General features: G+C 61.8%; 1 protein-coding gene across 2 annotated transcripts in view; it reads left to right on the top strand.

The window, feature by feature from the left end:
* Positions 1–8,860, top strand: part of NDUFA10 (NADH:ubiquinone oxidoreductase subunit A10) — a 32,930-nt gene extending 24,070 nt beyond the window's left edge. For both annotated transcript variants that reach the window (XM_047773947.1, XM_047773948.1), the window contains one exon: positions 8,488–8,860. In XM_047773947.1, the coding sequence (XP_047629903.1) occupies positions 8,488–8,556 (69 nt within the window). In that variant the 3' untranslated portion in view covers positions 8,557–8,860. The remainder of the gene's footprint in view (positions 1–8,487) is intronic.
* The last annotated feature ends 4,756 nt before the right edge of the window (positions 8,861–13,616 follow it).

Here is a 13,616-nt window from a genome sequence, read left to right as displayed (position 1 = left end):
ACTGTCGGTCCCGCCGCTGTGTGGGCGCTCTCTCCTCCGTTCCAGATGTCACCGTGGGCGTCGCAGGCTCTGCATTGTCTGGGGAGTAAAAATCGTGCGGCTATTTAGAGGAACGCTGTCTTTTTAAAGGAAATTTAGTTGCTTGATGGTTGAAAACGTGACACACTGAAGTGAGACTAAGTCACAGGCCCGGATGGCTTCATTCGCAGAGCTTTATCCGGACGTTGAAGCCGCGAGCAGCAGTTGCCCGGCTTTCCCTCTGGAAGGTGCACTCGGGTGAAGACGAACGGACGGTAGAGCCCTCTGCGCAGCTCGGGGCCGCCGTCTTGCAGCTGGAAGACGTGTGGCTCCTCAGGAAGGTTCCCTCGCCAGGTGCCGGGGTGCAGGGCGTGTTTCTAGACCAGCCGGTGCGGCTGGCGAGGCCGCAGGGTCTGTGCCCCGGCCTGGCCGGTTCCCTGCAGGGGCCGGGCCAGCAGCTTGCCCTCGGCTTAAGGAATCGCTCCTTTCGGGAGGAGGACTGGCTCAGAGTGAGAGCGAAGGGTGTTCTGCAGCCATTCGCTCCTTGGAATATCGGGGTCGATGGGTACTTTTTTGTGGCTTTGGTCCTCGGAAATCAGCTACCCTGGTAGGCGGTTTCTTATTTTTTAGTAAAAAGAAATCTTACTGTTGAAAATGTGTGTTTTAGCCAAATTACAGGGCCAACCCGAGACGTTTCTGCGGTTGGCCCTTGAACAACACGGGGCTTCTGGCTTGCGGTCCCGCCCCGGCCGGTCCAGGGCTCAGCTCAGCACCTGCTTGGTGTGGCAGGGGATGAGGGTACGGTGCGACCCCGCCTGATCCGCAGGGGCCTGCCCTCTGCCCACAGAGACACGCGGGGGAGACACGCGGGGCAGGCGCTTGGCGGGGCGGGGTTCGCACCGCAGGGCCGCTGCACGGCATGCGTGTTTCGAGTCGGTACTGAGCTCGTTGATACTTCGCGGTGGGAAATTATAGGGCAGTGCTTCTAATTCCTGGAAAAAGAAGTAGTACCCTGACCTTTGCGGTTTTGTATTAAGCATCAGGCCTCCTTTTCCTTTCAGGAGCTTGCTGCTCTGTCTTTGGGGTTTCACACGTTAACAAAGATGAGTCTAGATTTAAATTCCTTTTTTGTCATGCCAGGACTTTCTGACTTGTGGACAGGATCTTATTCCGCTCAGGCTTTCAGCATCTTCTCTCCTTTAAACATCTTCCTTAGGTTCCGTGTGCGCTGACTCTGCCGTTTATGGTTTCCCTGCTTCTGGCCCTCGCGGCCTCTTTCCTTCTGCGTCTTGGAGACTTTGGATGTCGCGTCCGTGCTCCGTGGGCATTAACCCCAGGCCTGGGCGGAGCGGGCCCCTCCTCCGGGGATGTTCGGGTTCAGGCGAGCACCAGACTCGGGTGCTGTCCTGTGCCAGGCCGGGTGCCGAGTGTTGCTGGCTGACCCCTGGAGGGGCTGCGTTGCGGCCCGGCCGGAACCCAAGTGGAGCGGGAGGGTCGGCTGCCTTGGTGGCTCATGTGCCCAGCCCCGGCTGGGAGGCTGGCCGCCCACGCTGCGCCAGGACGGGCCCAGAGGCCTCCTGGCTGCCCCCCGCCCCCGCGCAGCCTGGAGCCCGGCCGGCAGAGTGCAGAGCTGTGCGCGTGTCCCCCCAGCCTGTGGCAGCCAGGGCCTCTGCGTTTCAGCCCGTGGGGTTCTGGCCAAGCTCAGCGGTGCATGTAAACGCATTTCTAGGGCGTTGTTCTCCAGAGGTTCTCAGGACGGTGGGTTCCCAGGACGGTGGGTTCCCAGGATGGTGGCTTCTCAGGATGGTGGGTTCTCAGGACGGTGGGCTGTCGTGCTGGGAACGGAAGGCGTCTGCAGCATCTGGAGCCTCCTGTGTCCCGTCCCCAGAGGGCCGGGGGAGGCACGGCTGCCCTCTGCCTGGCAGGTGGCTGCGCCCCAGCCTTCAAGGTGTGGAAGGGAGGCTGGAGACTGGAAGGCAGCTTGTCTTCTGTGTAACCCAAGGTTCTGTCCCGGGGGCCGGTCCGTGTGGACAGCACTGGGCAGCGAGGAGACGGTGCCTTCCCCACACGCCCCGCGGAGCCTGGCGTTAGCTCGGGGCTGACGCTGGTTCACCTGTCCCTCTGCAGAGATTTGCCTCTTGTTCCAGGACCTGAGCACTGGGGTTAGACGAGGGGGGTCAAACAAGGCCCTGCTCTCACCCTGGGCGGGGGCGGGGAACAAGCCATAAATAAATAGATGGGGGGCCCGAGGCTGTGGGTGGAAGTGAAGCCATCTCAGGCAGTGTGTTCTGGTCGGAGAGGTCCTGGTTCCTGCGGGCGGGGCTGGGAGGTGGAGGTGCTACCCCCATGGTGAAGTGCAGGGGGCGGGGGTAGCAGGTCAGAGCATAGGGCCTGTGGGCTGCAGTGTCAGGACACAGGGTGGGAGTTAGGCGGCTGCGAGCCGTCAGCGTTTCTGGAGTGGTAGAGTCAGAACTGCACGCGGAAGGAGGCCCTGCTTGACGGGTTGAATGTGGATGGGGCAGAGATGGAGGTGGGAGATGGAGCTTCGGTCCCTGGGAGAGAAGGTGGGGACATGGCTGTGACTCTGGACGCGCCACCGTCCCCTTTCCTGCAACCTCTGTTCCCAGCTCATCCCTGCCCTCTCCTTGTGAAGCCACTTGCTCCTCCTGGGGTCTCCAAACTAGACGAGGCGTAAGAGGGTCGTCGTGGGGTGAGTGTGGGGCCGGGGCGTGCAGCCAGGGCCTGCAGGGGGAGGCGCTGGCTTTATGGCTCTGCTCTTAGGTGCGTGTGCTGTGTGGGACTGGGTCGACAGGAGGGACCTGGGTAGACCCCACTAGGGGGGTCCCTCTAAAGCGGATCCTTTCAGGGAAGGATGGTCCAGGAATCTCAGGTGTCCCCTCCAATGACGCCTGCAGGGGGCTGTGAGGACCTGGAGTCTGAGAAGTCTCTCTCCACGCCTTTGCCACACCCTCCCCCCGCCGTCATTGGCATTGACCCCGTAAGTGTCGCGGGAGCACTGCCTGTGTGCGTGACAGCCTGCTGGTTTTTTCAAAGCCATTTTTCAAATACTGTATCAGGTCACTTTTTATTTCTGTGCAGCCCATCCTTGCTCTGCGCGTGAGTTTCCGCTTTACCGATTCAGCCTCTTTCCAATTTCAGGAGGCCAGATGCTACTAAGATAGCGCATTCTCTCTGTGAATCTGATCGTGTCCAAGGCAGTTGCCAGGACAACAGAGTCTTCTGTTCCTCTCCTGCTATTTTTATGTCTTTACTCTCTCCGGTTACTATTTTCGTTTCGGAATTGAGCTCTTCTTTACCACTTTTAAAAATAGATGTCTAATAACATTAATGTGTTCACACCGTGTGTTCCTGCCTCTGTGAAGCTCACTTTAATAGAGACAAACCTGCAGTAAACAGAAGCGCCTAAACCTGCGGAAGAAGCAGGCACAGACCTGGCCATTGCACGTTCCTCCTGATGCGGAAACCTTAGGTAGCACTTAATCTGGTACCTGTTTTTTGTTCAGACGCAGACTCCCAGTTGAGAAGCGTCTCACGTGAGGGTGGATGACACCCATGGTCTGTCAGTCTGTCCCTCGCTCGCTGCGGCTGCAAGAGGTGCTGGGACCCCCTCGCCCCCCCCATGCACCACGGGAAGTTCTACTTGAAGGGCAGCGTTAGTCTGCGCGTCCCGTTGTGGCTCGTTCTGCGTGCAGAGGCGGCCTGTGCCCTCGGAGAGGAAAGCCAGCACGAAAGGCAGACTTTCGACAGGCGCCCTGACCTGCGGGTGATTGCAGGTTTTCACCTGGACCCAGTGTGCGAAGCGATCGGGTGACGCTTCGTGGGCAGCCTGACCAACCGGGGTGCCCAGACCTTGCTCTGTGGTCCGTGGTGACTGGTGGTGTGGAATGTTGAGGTGGCATCCTGTCTTCAGGTGTTGGAGCGAGGGCTTGAGGTGGGGCTTTCCTGGTCAGTTACTGTGAGTGAAGCCGGGCTAAGACGGTTTCAAGTCTGATGGGTCTCGAGGCAGTGAGGATAAGTCCTAAATGTGGCTCTGTTTACAGTAGGCACTGGCGTTTCCCTGTTAAAAATAGGAGGCGCTCACTCTTAGAATGAAGATTGTTTGAAAATGACTTTGATAAGACTTTTGGAAAGTTGACGTTCAGGTTTTTTCTCTTGATGGACGCTTAGCAGGAGTGGAGAACTGGGAAACTGTGTAGCAAAGAAGCGACCTCAGTGTCTGCGTGCTTTCCCTTTGAATGAAGGCGGCGTTCTTGGCGGAGTCACGAGCATGCGCATGGGGAAGCGGTACCAGGGCCGGAAGTGGGGGTCCCGGAGCCGCCCCAAGCGACAGGGTAGCTTTGAGCTCCGCGGAGCCCCGAGAGCAGCGTCCCTGGCACCCAGTATCTCCCCTGCCTGCCCCGCGGAGTGAAGCAGACCCAGGGGAGGCTTTATTCCTGCCTTGTTGTACATTCACCTTTTTACAGTAATACAGCGCGGAGTTGATGCCGGAATTCACACCTGTCTTTCAGTCCCCAGGGAAGCTTCCAGCTAGGAGAGCCTCATGGGACAGCCCCGAGGTGACTCGGAGACAGAAGTTCCCCCAGGGCGGTTCTTGGAGATGAACGCTTGTGAAAGGGCAGGAAAGGGGGGAAGGCAGCCGGGGGGGGGGGGGGGGGGGGGGGGGGGTGAGTGGGCGGGACCCTGGCCCGCGGCAAGGGTGGAGGCCAGCCAGTCCCGACAAAGGCCGGCGACGGAGCGAGCCACGCGCCCAGAGCGGCCGTTCGCCTCGCGGAGGAGTCCTGGGTTGGAGGGTCAGGGCGGCTGGGCCCGGGGCTCAGCCCGCCCCCCACCGCCCGGCCGGGTGACCTCAGCACTCTCTCGGCCTCGCCTGCACCAACTTGGACGTGGCGGGGGCCGGACCGGGCAGGGGCTGCCGTCACTGCAGCGGGCGACGCCGAGGTGGACCCGAGAGGACGAGACAGCGGACCTGTCCCGGGGGGTTCCCGGGGTGCTGGCCCCCTTCACCTGAGGGCCGGCCGGCCGCAGCTCGGGGGGAGGAGGCGCTGGGGCAGGCGCTCCAGGAAGGGCGGCAGCCGGCCGAGCAGGGCTGGGTCGGCTCTGTCCTGATGGGTGTTTCCGGGCATCAAGGCTCGGACCCGACGGTCCCCGCGGAGTTTGTTTCACAGAGCAACGGGTTTCATGCGCTTCTTTCGCAGCAGGGACTCTGACAGGTGCCAGGAAGACGGCTCGGCCTGGGAGCAGGGAGAGAGGCTGGCTGTCTCGGTAAAACCGAATCAGAGTCTGGGGAAGGTCGCCCGTCACAGGGGCTGAGCCCCGACGTCCGCGTTGTCCTGGGCCTCCCGCCAGGGTCCTGCTCTTGCTGCCACGTTCCAGCCCCGCTTCCTGGCCTCAGGGGTTAGGCGTTTTCTCTGCATCTGCTTTCTCTCCTCTGTTGGCTTCCAGGCTGCCCAGGGTCGAACCCGTGCCTTCCCCCGTTGGCGCCGCAGAAAGCAGGGCGGAGGCACCTCTCGGGCCCCGGGAGCTCTCCTGCAACTCCCGCCCTCCAGCTCTTGCTCTGGGCGGTGCATCTCACGTCCAGCACCCTGGACACCTCACACTTCCCTGTCCCGTTAGGCTCGCAGCACGTCCTCGGCTCTGGTCTCGTCCCGCCCGTCCTCCCGTGTCAACCTCGTTTCCGGTCTGCCTCCTGCCGCTGCACGGACTCCCTGTGGGGCTGTTCTCTTAGTCCTGCTGGTGGGGACCTCTGCTGGCCGTGGCTTAGTCCCGTCCCGTTGCGATGGACTCTTTCCTTCGGCCCAGAGGTCCAGGCTGACGGTTTTCTCCCGCGCAGGTTCTGCGTGGGCTGCGGGCTCGCACCGCTTCTGGGGAGGTGTCTGAAGTTAGGCCCGTCTTTGGCCCTTGCACCTAAAGGACCGTTTTCCTTCTGGCTGCTTTTAAGACTCTTAAATTTCTTTCTCACTGGTTTTCATTGATTTGATGATGGTGTGTTTCTGTGTGGTTTTCTCTGTGTGTATCCTGCTTGGAGTTTGTGGCGTTTCTTGGATGTGAAGGGTTGTAGTTTTCCTATCATTTGGGGACTATTTGGTCATTATGTCTTCAGATCGCTTTCCTCCACCCAGGGACCCTGCGGACCTGGGTGCCCTTCTCTGGGCATCAAGGGCCCGTTGGAAGCTGGCCCCGGAAGTCCAGGTTGCGGAGGCGGTGATGCAACTAATTGATACTGGCTGGACTCAGCGCGTTTGATATTCTGCTAGTTTTTATCTCTGCTCTGTGGTTTAAAATTTGATTTGCAAAGAAGACAGCAGAGGCAGACTGTGGCCTCAGCAGGTGCTGGCGGCTGGCCTGGTGCGGGTCTGCTGGTGGGGGGGCAGCTGGACAAGCTTCAGCTGCTCTTTCCTCGAGATGTCAGCTTGCTGTTCTTTGGACATAAAGCCGTGGCTGGTCCTTCAGAGAAAAGGAAAGTCCTTCCTGGTAGGCCCACCTTGTAGGCGTGGTGGAAGTTAAGCTTGTGCTTTTTTGTTGTGTTTTGTAGCGGTTGGCTGGGAATGTCTTTGTGGGCAGGGGAGGCCGCTGGGAGGTGTCGGTTCTCGGGGTGGCTGCTCTCCTGCGGCCTCTCCGTGTACAGACAGGCCCCAGCGGCCCCTCATGTTCTGTAGCTGCGCTAAGGCTTTGCCTCCAGCTGAGTGGGTGACATGTACCTGCACCATCCCCAGACCTGGGGATCAGAGCACAAGCCCAGGTGGGAGGTCCGGGTGTGGGGCCCGTGCTCCTTCTGGGGGGTTCTGGGAGCCTCTGTCTCTTTCCTTTTCCAGCTTCTGGCCCCTGTGCCTTGGCTCCCATCCCTGGTCAGCCTAACCTCTGCTTCTGTCACTGCATCTCCTCTGCTCTGACCCTCTCGTGGGACCCTCGAGATGGCCTGGGCCCAACTGTCCAGCACAGTCTCCCCACCTGGAGATCCCCGCTCAGTCAGGTCTGCACGGCCCCTGTGCTGTGTGGCCTCACAGTCACAGGTTCTGGGCGTCTTTGGGGCCGTTACCGTGCGACACAGAGACTCTGCCCGCCCACCGTCTCCACACACAGCCCCCACCTGCCCACAGACCTCCGTCACCTGGAGTCCGCATGGGGCTCCCGCATCCCCGCTTCTTAGGTTTACCGGGTGCCCTGACTCGTCTGGGTGGCACCCCTCCACCCCCGCCCTGGAGCTGCCGGGGGAGCTCGCGTCTGTCTCCGGGGCAGCCCTGCCTTCCTGGCTGCAGACCCGGTTTTCCAGCCTCCGTCGCGCGGCAGCCCCACGCTGCTTCCAGAACCCGGCGGGGCGCTCCCCTGCCTGGGCAGCCACCCACCTCTCTGCTCCTGCTCCTCTCTGCTTCCCAGGACTTCCGGGCCCTGAAGACCCTGGAGGTGGCTCTGGCCCTTCTGCTCAGGAGCTTGCAGAGACCCTGGCGTCCTGCGGCCCTCCTGCACCCCCTGTGCCCAGGGTGTCCCCTCTCTGCTGGTCCGCTGTACACACTCCCTGCTGGCACCCCTGGCAGGCTCGGGACGGCCTGGTGCTGCCCCATGTGCCCGCTCCCTTCCCGATCCTCCCGTGGCCGTGAGCTCCCGGGGGGCTGGGTGTTGCCCTTTCTGCCCTTGTGCTCCTGACACCTCTCATGACCAGAGGCTCCCGGGCCACCTGCACGTCTGTCCTTCCACCACAGACCTGCGCTCCCACAGGCGGGGTGCGGCTAGGTGCGGGGTGGGTGGCGCGGGCCTGGCACTGGGCTCCCTCCGGGTGCTGGGCTGCTACTGCAGGACTCGCCTCCCCCTTGCGAGGCTGGAATTGAGTGTCTTTTGCTGATCAGGATAAAGGAAAGGCTGGTGCCTTTTAAATGCTTTAGTGCCTGTTCATGAGGGCGAAATTCAGAGCGTTGCTGCCGCAGTGCGTGTGGTGTGTACGGGTCTACCTTGTGGCCACGGCTGCTGGAAAGTGTGAGAAAGAAAGCAGTGCTTTGTTTCACTGCGTCCCTGACAAAGCCCGTGCTGGAACGTTCCCTGTCCGACACAAGACCCCTGGGCTTCAGAGCAAGGCCCCCGCCAGGAGCGGCTCCTGCCAGCCTGTGGCCCCTGCCCAGGGAGCCCTCCTGGCTGTGGGAAGTGGCCTGTTTGCCACTGTGTGTGCCCTGCGCCCCTGCCCCCCGCCCCCAACTTGGGGCAGGGTACCCTGGGCGAGGCAGGGGGAGGAGAGACAGGCTGAGGTATCCCCTCCGCCACCCCGCAGCTCTGGCTCCCCCTTCTGCCCTGAGCACCACCTGCCACCCTCCTGCCGGTGACAGAGGCACTGGGGTAGGTCTGCGCTTGTAGCGCCCCCGCCGGAAGGATCCGCGGGGCGAGGGGTCAAGGGGTCGGGGGGCGGGGCGGGGCGGGGGACGGGCCTTGACACCCCCCAGTGACCCTCTTTCCCGCCCGCAGCTGCCAGGCCGCAAGTACAGCCCGGGCTACAACGAGGACGTGGGGGACAAGTGGATCTGGCTGAAGTGACCGGTGCCTCCGACCCAGCTGCCCGAGGACGACGATGCCCCCTGGCCACCCCTCTCCCCTGGGCTCCCTCTGGCTTAGAAGCAGCGGGGTGGGGGCAGGCCGGGGCAGCGGGGTGCAGAGCACGCGCTGCCGGGGGCGCCTTCTGGCCTTGTGGGGGCGCTCGGTGCTTGGCTCAGGGGAAGAGTCGCCCCCGAGAGCGGGTGTCGCGGGAGCGTTGCATTTCTGCACAGCGCGCACCGCCCGCGGCAGGCGGACTTGGGCGGGCTTTCTTCAGACGTCGAGAAATAAAACCCTTCCTCTGGCACGTCTCTCCGTGGTACATCTGCACACACACGCGTGTCGCATACGTGCCCGCGCACACGCCTTTATTTCCCGTTTGCCAACAGTTTGGTTTGATTAGGACGCACGTTGGGAGTGGAGCGTTTTCCCGAAGCCTCTATCCGGTTGTTTTGGAAGGTCGCTGCCGCCGTAGAGGGACCGGGAAAGCGAACAGGAGACGCCGCGAAGAGGAGGCGGCTACCCTGGGGGGGAAGAGCGTGGGTCTGCTGTACGGGGAGCTCCGGAGTCCCCGTGATGACCAGACCCCGGGGGTCCTGTGCCCGCTTCCCCGGAAGGAGGCCCGGGGGCGTCAGCGAGATCAGACGCACACGCTGAGCAGTGTAGACGCCAAGCCCTCCATGCAGAGTGGGTCGTGTGGGAAACCACCCTTCTTCACTCCCTGGGCTGAAGCGCGGCTCGTGGAGGCCGCCTTTCGGTGCAGGACTCGAGCTGTAGCCCTGAAGCCTGTGAAATTGCCTTTTCTAGTCCAGCTCTGCGCCCAGCGGGCGGCCTTTCGCGGTGACATGAATTCAAGTCCAAGGCAGTTTAAATTCCGTTGCTCGGCTCCCCCGGCCACGGCGCTCGGGCTCCGTAGCCACACGTACTGGCCGCCTGGCCGCCTGTGTAGACGCCACATCCTCACAGCGGGGGCCCCGTGGGCCGCCCTCCTCTCTCCCTCCCCCTCCCCCCAATTCCCCCCTTCTTTCTCCCCCCTCTTCTCTCTCTTCCCCCCCTTCTCTCTCCCCCCCTCCCTCCCCCTCCTCTCGCTCCCTCTCTTCCCCCTCCCTCCGCCTCCCTCCCCCCACTCCCTTTTCTCTCCCATCTTTGGATTTTAAGGATTGAACATAAAGTTTCCCATCAGTTTCCGAGGTGGAGTCCAGACTGAAGCGGCTAAAAAACGAACTGCTTTCTTCATGAAACGGAAGCGCCCCAGGCATGGGGCCAGGGGAGGAGGGTCCTTTTGGTCCAAGCACCGCAAACCCATTAAAGAAAAGGGAGGGAAAGGAAAAGCACCGTGTTGATGACTTGGCCCTTCCCGTCGCCTCGGCGGGACGAGCTAGTGCTGTGCGTGGCCTCGCTGCCGCCCTGCAGCCTCCCTCCCGCAGGGCCCGCGTGTGACTGCGGAACCGGGTCCCCAGGCGGGTCCGCGCCCAGCGGGGCGAGGGGTCTGGCGTGCGGTGGCTGCTGTCGCGCGAGCTCGGGCAGAGCAAGGAAACCGGCGCCCGCTCCGCTCCTCAGAGCTCCGAGGCTTAGTGCCGGGACGCCGACCCCTCGAAAGCCCGGTCGAGGCCCGGCGGCAGGATCCGGAAGTAGGTGTGTCCCCCCGAACCCGACGCCGGGTGTGTGTACAGGCCTGAGCTGTTTCGAGGAGGACGTGCTCGTGTTTCCCAGAGGTCCTCTCTGTTCTAGCAGGTTTGCAGCCGTTTTGTAAGCAGAGTCAGGGGATCGCAGGCCGCTCCTTACTGCCCCCTCGGCCAGCAGGTCACCTGGCCTCACCGTCCCCTGCCCACTGCTGTCCACCCAGCTGTCACCCGTCGCGGCCAAGGCGTGTGGCCGAACGCGGGCAGGTGGCTACCACTGCTGGGTGGATGGTCTCAGCGCTGTGCTTGTCAAAACAAAGGAGTGAGCAGGCAGCTGCTTTTTGTCAGAAAGCGCGGGTGCGGGTCTGCACAGTTTGGGGGCTGGCAGAGTGGGGGTGTGGGGAGCTGCAGCAGAAAAGCCTGTGTGCGCAGCAGCACCGTCTGGTCAGCGCCAGGTGAGTGGAAGCCTGACCCAAGGCTTCTGGGTTGTAATCCGGGTGGAAATCAAGGCTGGGCACTGAGGCGCCGCTGTGCAGAATGCGGGCGCCAGGATACAGGTGGCATCTCTGTCACCTGCCGCCGTGAGCTTTGCAGAGGAAAGTGCCCTTCTGGTTCACACCCGGGACTAAAGCAGAGGCTTTCTCGGGGCGGTGGCTCCTTCTCCGTGTCGGGACCCTTGGCCGCTGCAGCCTCCAGTTCAGAAGAGGTGACACAGTGTGGCCAGACACTCGCAGCCTGGCTCAGGCTGCTGTCAGGGTCCCCGTGGGAGGCCGCGAAGCAGGGTCACATTTTCTCTTCAAACATAGAAGTAAGTTCACGTGTATGCGGTTGAAATTCCCAGCGGGAAATGGTATCAAGATGGTTGGCGTGTTTTCCAAGTGCCGCTCCTGCTTAGCCCAGCTGCCACTTGTGTTTGGAAAGTACTCAGGTTCCTACCATGTAGTTTCATGGAATTATTTTTTAATAAAGAGGCTGTCTATGCTTGTGACTGCGTTAAAATCCCAGCTGTTTTTTATGATTTTTATTTTTTCCATTGTAGTCCATTTACAGTGTGTGTCACTTCCTACCGTACGGCAGAGCGACCCAGTCACACGCACACACACGCACGTCTGTCTCCCGTTGTCCTCCTTCCCGCTCCATGCCCGTCTAGTAAGTGACCAGATACAGTTCCCAGTGCCGTACAGCAGCATCTCATTGCTTACCCACTCCAGAGGCAATAGTCTGCCTCTGTCAACCCCAGATTCCCCCCCACCTCACGCCCCCCCCCCTTGGCAGCCACAGGTCTGTCCTCCACGTCCAGGAGTTTCTTTTCTGTGGAAAGGTTCATTTGTGCCATGTGTTAGATTCCAGGTACCAGTGATATCGTGTGGTATTTGTCTTTCTCTTTCTGACTCACTTCACTTCGTGTGAGATACCTCAGAAAACTAAATATAAAACTACCATATGCCCAGCAACCCCACCCTTGGGCATGTGTCTGGACAAAGCTTTCATTGAAAAAGATACGTGCCTCCCCTGTGTTCATTGCAGCCCTATTCACAGTAGCCAAGACATGGAAACACCCTGAGTGTCCACCAGCAGATGAATGGATTAGGACGTGGTACATACACACAATGGAATACTACTCAGCCATAAAAAAGAACAAAATAATGCCACTTGCAGCAACATGGGTGGAACTAGAAATCCCAGCTTTTAAATTTAAAAAGGCATTTCCTGGCATGTGTTGATGGTGACTGGTTCTGTATGTGGGTGTGTGTGGTGCCTCTGGGCTCAGGCACCTGCCAGCACTGAATGGAGGGCAGTGAAGAAGCAGGTGCCCCGCAGCTCCGGATGGGAGCCACTACACCAGGCGCGGGGCTCGGTGACCCACCCTGGGGGCGAGGCATCAGTTGAGGAGGTCCAGGCCCACCCCCCCCGGGGCACCGCAGCGCCCTCCGCAGGAGCTGAGGAAGGGAGGATCCAGACGGGGGGACCGTGGAGATGTGGCCCCAGTGGGAGCCCGCGGCCGGGTCCCGGGGAGGGGGCAGGGGGCCTGTTAAGCCACCTCGTAAGGTCGCCCCCACCTGCAGGGAAGGAGGCAGGCCCTGCCCGCCCCCCTCCTCCTCCTCGTGGAGCCTCAGGCGTTGGGACGCACGGGCTCGGCCTCGGCTTCTCCCGTCTGCGCCGTCAGCCCCGCCGGCGCAGACGCTCAGGGCGAGGTCTTGTGTGTCTCGCAGCGGACTGTGCGCCTTGCGCCGTCTCCTAGGAGTCTGGAAGCCTGAAGGACCACTTTGAGCCTGACCCCAGGGACCTCGCCCGTCTGCGTGAGCCCTGCGCCCAGCCTGGGTCCTGGGATGTCACCACGGGCGCCCGGTCCCCATGGGCTCTGCTGTCTGCAGCTGGACCAGAGGTGGGCTCAGCCCTCCTCCTGTTCGTGACGCTGCTTCTCATGTGCCCCCCGTTTTGGGGAGGTGACCCCCACGTGCCAGTGTCCTTGCTTGTTCTCTGTGTCCTGCCTGCTTTCCTGGGGGGATGGGTGAGCCCTGCATCGCAGGGGGTCTTTCTGTTGGGAGCCAGGGGACAGCCATGGATGACTCCAGACCCCTGACCTGAGGTCTGGTCCCTCTTCCTGCTTCTTTCACCCCCCTACGCATCCCCGAGCACCGGCCCACCCCCTCCACCGGGCTGGCTGGTGATCCCCGGCCCCTGACGCGGGATGCGGCCCCGGGGCCTGCCGTGGTGCCCCCCTCCCGGAATCGCCCTCAGTGCTGCTGCCCGTGTCGACACCTCAGGTGGGAATCAGGGTTGTCACTCGGCCAGAGCGAGTCCCCATAGGTGGCCAGTGGTGGCGGCCACCCCAGACCTCTCTGGATCATCAGGCCTGTGATTTGGAGCTGTGGGCTGCCCCCTCTAGGAACCCGGCTGCTCTCGAGTCAGGCCTCTGGCCCTGCTCCCAGCCCCCTCCCCAGTCCAGGCTCCAGACGCCCGCACAGGCCCCACAGCCCGGCGGGCGCCTGGAGAGGCAGGTCTTGAGCACACTCGTCACCGTCGCCCTCACCTGAGAGGGTCCTCCCTCTGCCCCAGGCGCCATGCCCTGGGGGCCACCTTCGGGAGAGGGCGGGGGCCTGGTCCAGGCTCCTGATCGCTCGTAGGCTGGCCTGGGTCCCCATCCTGTTGTGATAATAAGCTCCGGTCCTGCTGGAGTCTCCTCTGCTTCCCTGGCCTCACACAGTCCCCCGCCTCTGGCCCCTGGGCCTCCTGCAGAAAGGTCCGCCCCTACAGCCCCTGATGCTGACGCGTCTCGTTGCTGAGCTGCCCTGTGCTAGGGGCGGTTTTCCTTGTCGCTGCCATCGGTGGTATTTGCATACTCAACATGAAGCTTGCTTTCTTAGAAGACAAATGCAATAAACTCATTTCCGTTGAAATAAAAAGCAAGAAGCCTTGCTACACACCAGCCGAAGCCGA

This window comes from Phacochoerus africanus, chromosome 3 (genome assembly GCF_016906955.1).
Source record: "Phacochoerus africanus isolate WHEZ1 chromosome 3, ROS_Pafr_v1, whole genome shotgun sequence".
Classification (NCBI taxonomy): Eukaryota; Metazoa; Chordata; class Mammalia; order Artiodactyla; family Suidae; genus Phacochoerus; species Phacochoerus africanus.
This window is presented reverse-complemented; position numbering and strand designations above follow the sequence as displayed.